The sequence below is a fragment of the Esox lucius genome, chromosome 1 (assembly GCF_011004845.1).
Source record: "Esox lucius isolate fEsoLuc1 chromosome 1, fEsoLuc1.pri, whole genome shotgun sequence".
Taxonomy (NCBI): domain Eukaryota; kingdom Metazoa; phylum Chordata; class Actinopteri; order Esociformes; family Esocidae; genus Esox; species Esox lucius.
Genome location: NC_047569.1, coordinates 17,336,844 through 17,349,229, shown reverse-complemented (window position 1 = coordinate 17,349,229; position 12,386 = coordinate 17,336,844). Strand labels below are relative to the sequence as shown.

Here is a 12,386-nt window from a genome sequence, read left to right as displayed (position 1 = left end):
AGCTCAGCGTCTCAAAATGAAGTAATCTTTTGCCGCCGCTTGCGCCGTCCTGTCTCCAGACCAGAAGAAGCCGGTTCGGGGAAGAAGCCAGCCTTGCCACCTACCAAGGGCAGCTGTGGGATAAAGTTTACGTCCTGGGATCACAGGCTCTGGCTGCGGCGAACAACGTTGCTCTCCTCGCGTCAGCGGCCTCCCATATTTTAGACCGTTCTCCTACTCCGTCGTCACGTGACGTCGAAGAGGTAGCGGGTAATCTAAAGGCTATCCTCCACCTTAACCAGGCCCAGACGGTCTGAGCCGTGCGCACAGTGGCTTCCGCCGTGGTCGGACACCGTAATTTATGGCTGTCTCTCTCCTCCCTATGCGAGGCACCTCTCTCCCAGGCGGGCTTATTCGGCGATGCCGTTCACACGGCCATAGCGTCTTTCAAGAAAGCAGACGATGGACGGAACGAGTTATCTCGCCACCTTCCTCTGGCGGCCGCTCTTCCTGCTCGGCCCCACGACCCTCTGCTCATCGCCCGGGCTCTTTTGCAAAACGACGCCAGCGCCGTCACGTCTCAGCCGCCGACGCCTCTGCTGCTGCCTCGGCTCCTGTGCGGTGCAGACAACCCGCTCCCACACTGGATGTTCCATGGCCGACTAAGATGCCCAGGCCGTCCTGACTAGGCGTGGAGCGGGCTGTGAGTGGCGACGTTACCCTCACGGCCCCCACCTCTTCCTCCATCAGCAGAGTATGGGCTGAGTCTGACTGCGTCGCAGATTCAGCCCGACAATCTTTTCATTTCAATAAACAAGCTAAATGTTACTCGGGCGTAAGTTGTGCTTTTGTGCAGACTAAGGCGGTGTCTGAGCCTGTTAAGTCACTTGTACCTTTCACATGCCCTAGTTTGCCTCCATCTCTACCCGCCATTTCTAATAGACATAAGCGCCGGCTAGTGGTTTCAGAGGCGTCTCTTTTTCCACTGCCTGCCAGTCAGGAGCGTGTTCGCTCTGAGTTCTGCCCGGCAGGATTGTGTTTACATTCACTCGCCGTCAGGGAAACGTTTGCGTATGCAAATGCTGGTTTCCTCTCTCTCCCACCGTTGGCGGGCTACCGAGCGTCCTGTGAGTTCACCTGTTGTTACAGACGTAACCGTGGTGGCTCCTCATCCCACTTGCTATGAAGAGATCAAACGCCGGGTAACGCTGCCGGCTTTCACTGCAGTCTCGCTACCTGCTCTTTTTGATCATCCCAGTCCCGTCTGCCCTACTCGGCATCTCTTTGGCAACGCGTCCCCACTCAGGGTGCAACGTCCGCGTATGCAAATGCCGGGCTCCGCTCTCACTCAGGTTCCTATGGGTGAGAGCGCAGTGTCGTTTGTACAGCGGGATGGCTCAGTGGCTAGTGCTCTCGTTCAGCAGACCCAGATTTGCAGCACCTGTTTTTTCTCATCTCTTCCTCTTGGGTCGAGCTTGGCGGTGGTAAGGGCAGAGAGGGAATTCAAACTTTTCCTGACCAACTTCATGCTCTTCCTCTCTCAGAGCGTTATTGGGAGTGGCGTCGGCATTGTACCATGTCAGCCTGGCTCGATTGAACGATCAGGCTGGGTTATCTGGTCCAGTGTCGCTCGGCTCCACCCCACTTCTCGGGGATAGTGGAGACGGTAATGTTATCACCCGACAGAGCGATAACAGAATTGCTGAGCAAAGGAGCGATCTCCGAGGTCCCGGAGGATCTCAGGCAGGACAGCTTTTACTCCCGTTACTTCCTGGTTCCCAAGAGGATGGGAGGAGTGAGGCCGATCTTGGATTTGCGAAATCTGAATGCGCATGTAGCCAAACGACCATTCCGTATACTCATTAACTGGTGTGGGTTTGCCTCCTCCCTGGGGCGTTACCTCACATTTCTATAAAAAAAAAAATTGGGGATTCTCATGCCCCTCATCTCTTGGTATTTTCTGTTATGCTTGTGTGTAACAGATACATTTCCCTCTCGCTTGAGCTCAACATCCTTTCTCCCTGGGTTGGCCTATCTGTTCATGGGCCTCCACTAAGGGCGATTCCATCATTACGCATTCAATCATCCCTTTCTGACCTTGTCAGCTGTCGGGGATGTTTTCGTCTTGGGGTTTTTGGGGAAGGTTTTTACTGGACCCTGCGAGCTTACTGGTGTTCCCGCAGGGAGTACATCTTTGGCTCACTCCCTCCGCCGTGAACCACTAGGAGCTAAAGCCCCTCTAGGGGCAGAGCTCCATGACATATAACGTTAGTTACTGGGAATGTAACTCTGGTTATATGAGTGGAGCGGTGCCCGCTAGACCTGTTGCCCTGCCGTTATGCTGAATAATCTAGGGAGGGCGTTCTCTGGGCTCAGGGGTCCTATATAGGGGCAGACGTGCCCTGATTGGCTGTCGCATCTTGCATAATGAGTTTTCAGTGCAGGGTAAACCACTAGGAGCTAAAGCCCCTCTAGGGGGCTCTTTTCCAGTCATATAACCAGAGTTACATTCCTCGTAACTAACGCTTTTAGTTGCAGTGTTTGGATTCCCTGAGCTCTACGATTGCACGCTATTTTCCTATAGAGAAGCAAACAAAAACATGCAGCATGGAGAAAGGTGGCCGAGATAGTTGGTGCTTCTGGTTTCAATATTAGGAACGTTAGCTGACTGGTGGCTACCTAATTCTAGCAAGCTAGTTTGCTAGCTAGCATTGCTGGTTGTGCCGGAATTACATCAATGAGGCATATGAATTGAGTAGAAATATATAAAATGTATTAAAATAAGTTTCTATTCCAATTTTAACCATTGTAATAATCTGACGTTCCTTCATACAAATTTGCTATGCTCAAACCTTAATACACTGCTGTTGGGCGAATTCGCCCAAACCCACAAGTATGCTACAGGAGGCGAAGCACTCTGGGCGATGCTAGCGTTGACGATCAGATATTTCGCCAACAGTGTGAATGTACCGTTAGAACAGGAACACATTCTACAGCTCTGGAAATCCGGACACGGCAATTATGAATTTTTCCTCCATGTTGGTTGTAGAATAGTGAGATATTGGGCTATGGTAGGAACTTTTCACAGCGGTACTGCAGAAAGGAGGAACATACACCTTTTCTGATTGGCTATCGCCCAGCGCTGGCTAGCGAAATTCGTCTCAAATTTGCCTATTATAGAGGGGAGCTGTATTTTCCTGCCCCTCTCTCGCCAGCTTCAAGCTGCCAGGTATCCCACACTGCCTTGCGAGCACGGTCACGTGACTCCTTTGACAATTCATTGGAGGCAACATTTCGGTAGCCGAATTATCTCTTTAAAACGCTTAGTGGACACGCCTGTTACACAGACCGTATTGTTATGGCGTGTTGTCTTTACAACTTAGGAAGTAGAAATTCAGATGTCCATTAGCCTATATGGATTGTACTGTAAAGAAATTCTCAATAAAAAATTTACAAGCAACGAAAATGTGTTGCCTGGAATGATTCTCAAATGAATATCAATTGAGTAAGTCCTTCCGTATGATCTTCTCCAATTGGTTTTGAGAAGGAGACTGGGAGATAAAATGCATTTTATTTGCCAAAAAGCCATAACCCCATAGTTAGTTCATTTCTCAACATATTTAGTTATTATTTAGTTTGCAAAAGTGCTTAAGGAATTTAAATTGGTCCTTTCTAAGTGGAGACAACACGTCATATCAGTCCTGTTCTGAAGCATGCATACTCAAATCTTGGTGACCAAAGTTGCGACCAAGAAATCCTGCTAACATTGACAATTCCTCAATTATCTTCAACAACAAATACCTTTTTCCAAATGCTCAGTACCCATTGTTACACTTAACTATATCATGACATTGTTGAATACTTGATTCTAATTGGCTTAAAGGGCATTCTGGAGTATTCATGTCTTTTGGTCTTTACATCCCAGGCAACAACTTTGGTTCCACTGTCACCCAAGAGTAGAAAACCCAGCATGGTTTAATTTATTCAATGGCTAAGAATTTCATTCCAAAAGTAAAATTTTAAACATTGTTGAACAATTATATAACATTGTTGAATTACATTTTCTTTATAGCGAGATATTACTGATGGTTGGGTTAGCTAAGCTAGCTAGTCAGTTTGGTTACCAAGGCAATGACTGTAGCTAACTAGCAAGGCTCCAAATATGTTACATGATTGCCTTGGTTCAGTAAAAAAAGGATACTTTCTATGAAAAATAATGCAACGTTGTGAAAAACACTTTTCACTCCTGTATTATTTTCCAGAGAAAAACATGCCCCTTCTTCATCACTTACTTAATCAAATATTCTCAGTACCAATGCCATTATGGGAAGTTGGCAAAGTGTACGATTAATATGAATAATCCACCTTTTGAAATAACCCAGACCTTTGCAGTAAGGGCAATTAACTTCAGTAGTTGGCAGTAGTGGGGTGTTCATAGCACATTATTTCAAACTAATATCCTGCTTCCCATGACTGGATATAATTAATTTAAAAGTTCTGCTCCGAAACAATAAAATTAGTGGACAGTTTATTAGGTACACCAACCAGTTCACAAAAATTAATCGGTCCTGCAAACAATGAGCATATCTGAGCTTGTTCGATAGAAATTCCCCTTTGGAACGCATGCGACACCTTGCAGATTCCATGCTCTGAAGAATTCAGGTTGTTCTGGAGGCAAAAGGCAAAGTCTTGTCCGACATGGCTTTAGAAGGGGTTACCTAAATAAACTGGCCACTAAGTGTAAATCTTAACCTCAGATTTAACAGAAATTAATATACATCAGATAAATGTATTTTACAAAGCGAATGTGAGTTTATCTAACAAAGTTTGACAAAACAAATGTAAATGCTCCTAAATTGATTACATGTAGCAGGCTTAATAATGACAATAGAAAAAACTGCTCTTAACTTGTTGCGGCACTAGACTGGAGCTGAGCTGGCCTGTTAATATCGGTGCCTGAGTGAAGTTCAGCTCCTAGCCAGGCCATGGCTCTGTGAGGCTGGTGAAGGAGTGTAAGCAACAATGTATTCACACCACTAGAGGCATGTTCTCTAGATCCTGTGGAACTTCCAAAAATGAATCCCTGGGACTCTGCATCTGCATGGCCATTTCTCCAGTAGTACCTGAATCCACAGTTTGGTCTTCATCTGCAGCATTCCACTGCTCTCTTTCCTCCAACTCTTCCTCTCTATCTTCCTCTCTCTCTTCCTCCTCTTTTTTATCCTCCTTTCCATCCACCCCAACCTCCTCCAACATGACGCTTGCGTCGCAGGGCCCTACTATTCCCCCCTCTGAGTGGTCCGTGCCCCAGTAGCCCGTGCCACTCACTAGGTCCATGTTGCTGCGTGCGGGGCGTGGGGCACCGGCCTGATGCCTCGAATGGCACACCTGGCAGGCCAGAGTCACTGTGGTGACCAGCAGACTGAGGACCAGGCCCCCAGCACAGGCTAATGCTATTAAAACCAACAGGGGGTCAATCAGGCAGTCCTGGCAGTTGCATGGGAGGGTTGTGCTGTTGTTTGTTTCTGGAATTGTGGAGTTGAAGTTAGATGAATTGTTCTGAGCCTTGCTGGTGTGTGAAGCTACTCCAATCAGAAGGAAAACGAGTGGCTGGAGAAAGACTCTGATGCTGTTCATGTTTCAGGTTCTCTGAAATGAGAGAAGAGAGAGAATATCTGCGCTGTTCATTCAAGCAGTGTCTTTATTATTATGATTGTTAATGTTTGAAGTTGTCCATATGATGCATTATGTTTTAATGGCTGTAGCCTTCTTTGAGCCTTCTTCTTAATTTTTGATCTGCCACTGTAGAGCATTTAATCAAAACCTGAGTGTCACTAATTTATGTGTAATACAAGCGATACATTTAAAGAGAAAAATAAATAATAATAATAATTTCCACTTAATCGGAATGTCACTACTAAAACAAAATGAATGAGAAATTACTTGTTTTCACATTGTATGTTGAAGCATGTGGGGATTACTTACCTAGACAAGGGAACAGCTTGATGATGCTGTGTGTGGTAGGTGCAGAGAAAGTGGCTCGCTGAACTGGCCTAAAGATGTTAGGGAAAGAATCAGTCACGAATGTATGTCTGAATGAGTTAAAGGAGGCACCTGCTGAGACCATCTCTCATGACACTTTTTACACACTTCCTCTGGGGTATCTTTCTGGCTTGGTTATTTCTGGCTTGGTTATACAGATGTCTCTTGCATGCTGAAATAGAAATGTGTATGTAAATTAGTGCTTGATAGAATTCCGTCTAACACAGCCAGTTACCAGTAAATGCTGCTAATAATACTGCTCGCAATCAAAAAATGTTTTAACTAGAGTTTAATTGTCGAAAATTACGTATTTCTTGTCTCTGTCTTTAATTTGAAATGCTTTCTAGGACAGGAGAGATTACTTATCACTAGCCAGAATTTGTCTGCTCTTTGACAGACAAAAAGTTTGCAGCCCCTTATACAAAAAAGCGGGACATTGTGTAAAATGCTAATAAAAATAATTTATCCCTGTATTTAATTGAGTATAGTTGAGAATAGTAAATGTTGAAACTGAGAAATTGTTTTTGGAAAAATACAAGCCCATTTTGGGCCACAGACAATGGTTTTCTAAAGTGTTTTTGAGCCCATACAGTGTTTTCCACTACAGAATTGTCTCTGTTTTTAATGCAGTGCCCAAAGATTACAGCCATCTAAAATTAGTTTTCGGCCTTGTCCCTTCCATACAGAGATTTGTCCAGATTGTCTGTCTGAATCTTTTAATGATTATGTAATATAGATTATGAGATCTCCAAACTCTTTACAATTTTACATTGAATGTTATTCTTAAATTGTTGCACTATTTGCCTGCGCAGTCTTTCACAGAGTGGTGAACCCCTCCCCATCCTCAATTCTGACAAACCCTTTTAATCTTTTAATACCCAATACTTTTACTGACCTGTTTTGTTTTGTGATATTCCACCAGGTTGATTTTATTTTTTTTGCATTACACAACTTTTCCAGTCTTTTGTTGCCTCTGTCCCAACTTTTCTGAAACGTTTTGATGTGAAAATCATTTACATTATTTTTACATCATTGCATTCTGTATTTATTTACATTTTGTGCAGCGTTGAAACTTTTTTGGAAATGGGGTTGTAAATGAGACAAACTTGAAACAGGTTGACCGTTAGTCAAGTATCACACTTCAAAATATATCTGTTCTTATTTGGTTTGGGTTCTCCCTGTGTCCGTGTAGCTGATGGATGGACTGATGGACGTGCTTCAGGAGTCCTGTCTGAAGTATGCACCAATTACTTCAGTTACACCATACCTGTTCTCAATATGTTTCCCCCCCCTTCTCTTTCCACAGGTTTAAGACTGGTCAGATCAATGGAGACCTTCTCATCTACCATGTCCTGCTGACCCTGAAGCCATACTATGCCAAGCCCTATGAGATTGTGGTGGACCTGACCCATGTGGGTCCCAGCAATCGTTTCAAGACCGACTTCCTGTCCAAGTGGTTCGTGGTGTTCCCGGGCTTCGCCTACGAGAACGTGGCGGCCGTCTACGTGTACAACTGCAACACGTGGGTGAGGGAGTACACCAAGTACCACGAGAGGCTGCTGACGGGCCTGAAGGGAAGCAAGCGGGTGCAGTTCATTGACTCACCGGCGCGTCTGGCAGAACACGTAGAGGTAGAGCAACAGAAGCTCCCAGCAGCCACGTTAGCCCTGGAGGAGGACCTCAAGGTGTTCCACAACGCCCTCAAAGTCGCCCACAAGGACACCAAGGTGTCAATCAAGGTCAGCCGCAGCTCTGTGGGCCTGTAACCGTATGAACACACAGGCTCACAACACCTGTCCAGATCGGGGGAAGTGGGGACGTCAAAGACTAGTCGGTTTCCTCAAGGGGCTGATTGAGGGCACAAAATCAATTCAAATAGATCGGTTTGTTGTTGCTGAAAGAAAAGGCTGTCGACGGCTGAATCGAATGCTGCTTTGTATGAGACTGACTGGTCTGATGTCGTCGTTGTGTGTTTTTGTTGTTTTAGGTGGGATCCACAGCTGTCCAGGTGACATCAGCAGAGCGCACACGAGTCCTGGGCCAGTCTGTGTTCCTCAACGATGTATACTATGCCTCCGAGATTGAGGAGATCTGCCTGGTGGATGAGACCCAGTTCACCCTGACAATGGCCAACCAGGGCACACCCCTCACCTTCATACACCAGGAGTGTGACACCATCGTCCAGTCCATCATACACATCAGAACGCGCTGGGAGCTGTCCCAGCCAGACTCCATCCCTCAGCACACCAAAATCAGGCCCAAAGATGTGCCTGGCACCTTGCTCAACCTTGCCCTGCTCAACCTTGGCAGCTCCGACCCCAGCCTCAGGTAAAACATTCAACGTAACCTGGGGCAAATGTGTAGGGATTTAGTCAGAGAAAGTCTTGGAGAACATTATTTACTCCCAGATTCTTCCACGTGCTTCCTGATTTTAAGTGGAATAACACATTAAGCTAACCTCTGCCTATTCTACAGGTCTGCTGCCTACAACCTGCTGTGTGCCCTAACCTGCACCTTCAACCTGAAGATTGAGGGTCAACTGCTAGAGACCTCAGGCCTGTGTATCCCTGCCAACAACACCCTCTTCATAGTGTCCATCAGCAAGACACTGGCCGTCAACGAGCCACATCTCACCCTGGAGTTCCTGGAGGAGTGTATCTCCGGCTTCAGCAAGTCTAGTGAGTCGGGCACACGAACACAGACATGCATGCAATGCTTTGGTAACAACAGGTGTGTGAACCCTATTTACCAATCTGAGGGATACTGATTCATTTGTGTACGCATTGGTTTCACCACTTAGAAATAACAACACATTTTATACATGGTGTCTTATTTTAGGACTCTAAAAGTGTTGGGACAGTTGTCAAAACTGTGGTTTCGTCACTTCATTTTGCTTGCATAAGAGAACTGTCTAGTCTTGATTCAGTGCTTTGCATTTGCCTTTGATATCTGCCAATATGAGGAACAAAGAGATGGCAGTGATGGTCAAAGAAGCCATTACGAAGCTGAGAAATCAACAACAAAAACCTGAAACATAACTGAAACTTGAAGCTTACAAAAAAACTGTCTGGCGCGTCATTGAAAAGAAGGAAATCACTGGTGAGCAAAGTATTTGCAAGTAGTCTGGTAGGCCAAGGAAGACCTCTACTATGAATGCTCTGTAATGAAGAAGAAAACAGTCAGGGACACTTCACACCATATACGGGATGTTTTAGCCACTAACACCCACAAGACTTCACCAGCAGAATGGCAAAAGCTACACTGCAAGGTGCAAAGCACTAAACCTCAAACTGTATTGCTAGGTTATGCTTTGTTAAAAAGTATTGGGGGGGTTGTATGTTTTAGATACGTCTCAAACCAACTAACAAAAAATATTATAATAACATAATATTTCTGAAATGAATGACACGCTAGGTAATATTTTTATGTCACTATCACTAAATATTGACGACTTGATGAAACTCTGTACAAGATTTTTTTTTAAACGGCTGTTGAATATGCTGATAATAGGGGATTCTACGCTACTTGCCTCAGTGTGATGATGAGGTGGCATCTAGCTCATCTGGTTGTCTCACGTCACGGTTAACTTTCATTACACTGAAAATATTTTTAAAACAACAATATATACATTTAGCTATATATACAAATGCTTTACCTACTTAGCAACATATACAACTCTAAAAGGAATTCAGAGTCTGTTTCGTCTTGGCAATAGTTTGTTGTGTATTTTATCAGCGAAAAGCTGTCAATTGCTGGCTAACAGAAACCCTAACACACACACACACACACACACATTTACACTCAGAGAGGTGTGACGATCCATGTCAGCTAGTCCCTAACACACAGGTGTCGAACCGGTTCCACAAAGGGCCGAGTGTCTGCAGGTTTTTGGTTTTTCCTATAAATTGGTTCCTAGTTCATACCTACACAACCAGGTGAGGGTAGAAACTAACCAATCAGTGACCTAATTAACCAATCAAGTACAAGGAGAGAGCAAAAACCTGCAGACACTCGGCCCTCCGTGGAACCGGTTTGACACCTCTGCCCTAACAGGTGATTTGAAAGCCATTTGTGTTGGGGAACGGGGGCTTTTTGAGTGCCTGGTCCATCCGTGTGCACAGAGCCATGTCTCTGAACCCCTCAGCTTTCAGTGCCCGTGTCATTCACTAGAACACCTCCACACTGCAGCACACACGTGGTGTTATCTAACCTCTGTCTGTCTGTCTGTCTGTCTGTCTCTGTCTGTCTGTCTCTGTCTGTCTGTCTCTGTCTGTCTGTCTGTCTCTGTTTGTCTGTCTCTGTCTGTCTGTTTGTGTGTCTGCCTGCATGTGTGTCTGTTTGTGTGTGCAGGTATTGAGCTGAAGCACCTGTGTCTGGAGTACATGACCCCCTGGCTGCTCAACCTGGAGCGGTTCTGTAAACACAACGACGACGCCAAACGCTTGCGAGTTACCGCCATCTTGGATAAGCTCATAACCATGACCATCAATGAGAAGCAGATGTACCCCTCTATACAGGCCAAGATCTGGGGCAGCCTCGGCCAGGTGAGAATCAGCACAATAACATGCCATAATTTGCCATAGACCCCCATCATAGATTCACCGTGAATCATAGCATGTGTTTTCTATACAAACTTTATTCATTTCTTTTTCATGTAGTAGGCATCTGAATATAGAGATTTATCCGTAGAAAATTAGCGACCCTTTCTCAACACTTGTTAGGGTAAATGTAAACCAGGTTGCTTTAGAGTAGAAGCAAGGTGTTAAAAATTACGGTACAGTTTCAGTGAATATTATAATATCTCTGTAACATTTACATTTTAGTAATTTACCAGAGGCTCTTATCCAGAGTGACTTAAAGAATAAACAACACCGTCTAAAATCATGGAAAAGTTTGCAACTTTTTATGCCCAAACCATTGCTTTCATATCCATCCAGGACAGTGCATTGTGGGAGATGGGCAGTTTTGTGTCTGATCTTGTGACCTGTCAGTTCTATACAACAATCTATAAAATTACCCAGGGGTGTATATGAGCTGGTGTCCTGTGGACCTGACCTCTGACCTCTGCCCCCAGATAACCGACCTGTTGGACGTGGTGCTGGACAGCTTCATCAAGACCAGTGCTACAGGAGGCCTGGGCTCCATCAAGGCTGAGGTCATGGCCGACACGGCTGTGGCTCTGGCCTCAGGAAATGTCAAACTGGTCTCCAGTAAGGTGGGCAATCAAACTAGTAGCTGACAGGCTTATGCTGGTTAAAACTTACTAACTGGGTCAGCAATACTGTTAGGCTCATGTTAACATGTCCCGGGTAGCACTGCTGAGATAGCACTTCCAGACACACTTTTAGCAAACACTCCTGTCTTTGTCGCTGCCTCATGCTAACACTGCTACTGCTCCTTGGTTATATGCCTTGTCCCAACATGGATGACATCACTGTCCTTTGTCCTCAATGTACCCTTTGGTCGGAGACCGTTTTCCTCTCAGAAACTCTGAGGTCGATAACAATACTTTAGTGCTCTTAATCACCTCATATGTCCCAAGAACCTCTCACTCAGAAAAGCACAGATATTGGTGTTATCAATATGAAGATGCATCCAGCTAATAAAGTAGGCTTGATAAAGAAAATCTCACTGATCCAGACCACATAGAGTTAAGTGTTAAGTTAGTGCTAAGTATTTTCATCTAAAATATCCTAAAATAAAGATATGCTTAATTTAAATTGAAGAATACTTACCAATTTAGATTAGTTACAACCTCTCTCCTGTGATATCATCCAAAGTGACAGACGCATCAACTCAGTGTCTATAATCTGTGAGCTGTTTATCCCAATTCTCCCTCTTACTGAGATAGAACCACAGTCCCTCTCAGCCCGGGCAGACAATCGTAATCCTGGCCCTCGCTCCTATTATGGACACTGTAAAGCGTGGTAGTGAATGGTTGTCATTGTGAAGATGTTTTGCTAACGAACAGCAACAGTAGTACTATTGCTAGAAGTGCCACAGCTGCCCTCTTAGGGCTTTACATCTATTTAAGTGACTAATTAATTACATTTAGCTTCACATTTGTAAATGTGCATGGTTCCTGTGTTCTGATACATTCATCTTAATTCATGCTTCATCTATAAGAGGGTGGGTGTTGTTTTTTTGGCATGTGCCACTACTGATGTCATGACAGGCCAGCTATAGGGGACAAAGGGGACTTTGTCTCATCCCCATTGGCACTTTCTCACCCAAAGGCGTGAACCAATTGTGCTTTATTTACAGATGTAATCATTCCTGTCTTTTCTCTGCCTCCTCTGTCAACATTAAAAATGGATCAGGAGTTGTATGTCTTATAATGTCTATGTCTTTTTTTTATTTATTTA

At 44.8% G+C, this 12,386-nt stretch overlaps 1 protein-coding gene and 1 long non-coding RNA gene across 2 annotated transcripts in view; one reads left to right on the top strand and one right to left on the bottom strand.

Annotated features, from left to right (window-relative positions):
* nf1a (neurofibromin 1a) overlaps positions 1–12,386 on the top strand; it is a 79,643-nt gene that overhangs the window by 49,558 nt on the left and 17,699 nt on the right. The window contains 5 exon segments of the mRNA XM_034291578.1: positions 7,328–7,760; positions 8,009–8,349; positions 8,497–8,699; positions 10,372–10,565; positions 11,096–11,236. Coding sequence (XP_034147469.1) covers positions 7,328–7,760; positions 8,009–8,349; positions 8,497–8,699; positions 10,372–10,565; positions 11,096–11,236 — 1,312 coding nt within the window.
* LOC105012834 lies at positions 4,495–12,115 on the bottom strand. Its single transcript, XR_828196.3, has 3 exons — positions 11,757–12,115; positions 5,965–6,032; positions 4,495–5,628 (listed from the first exon to the last, which is right to left on the bottom strand). It is a non-coding gene; the product is annotated as an uncharacterized LOC105012834 (long non-coding RNA).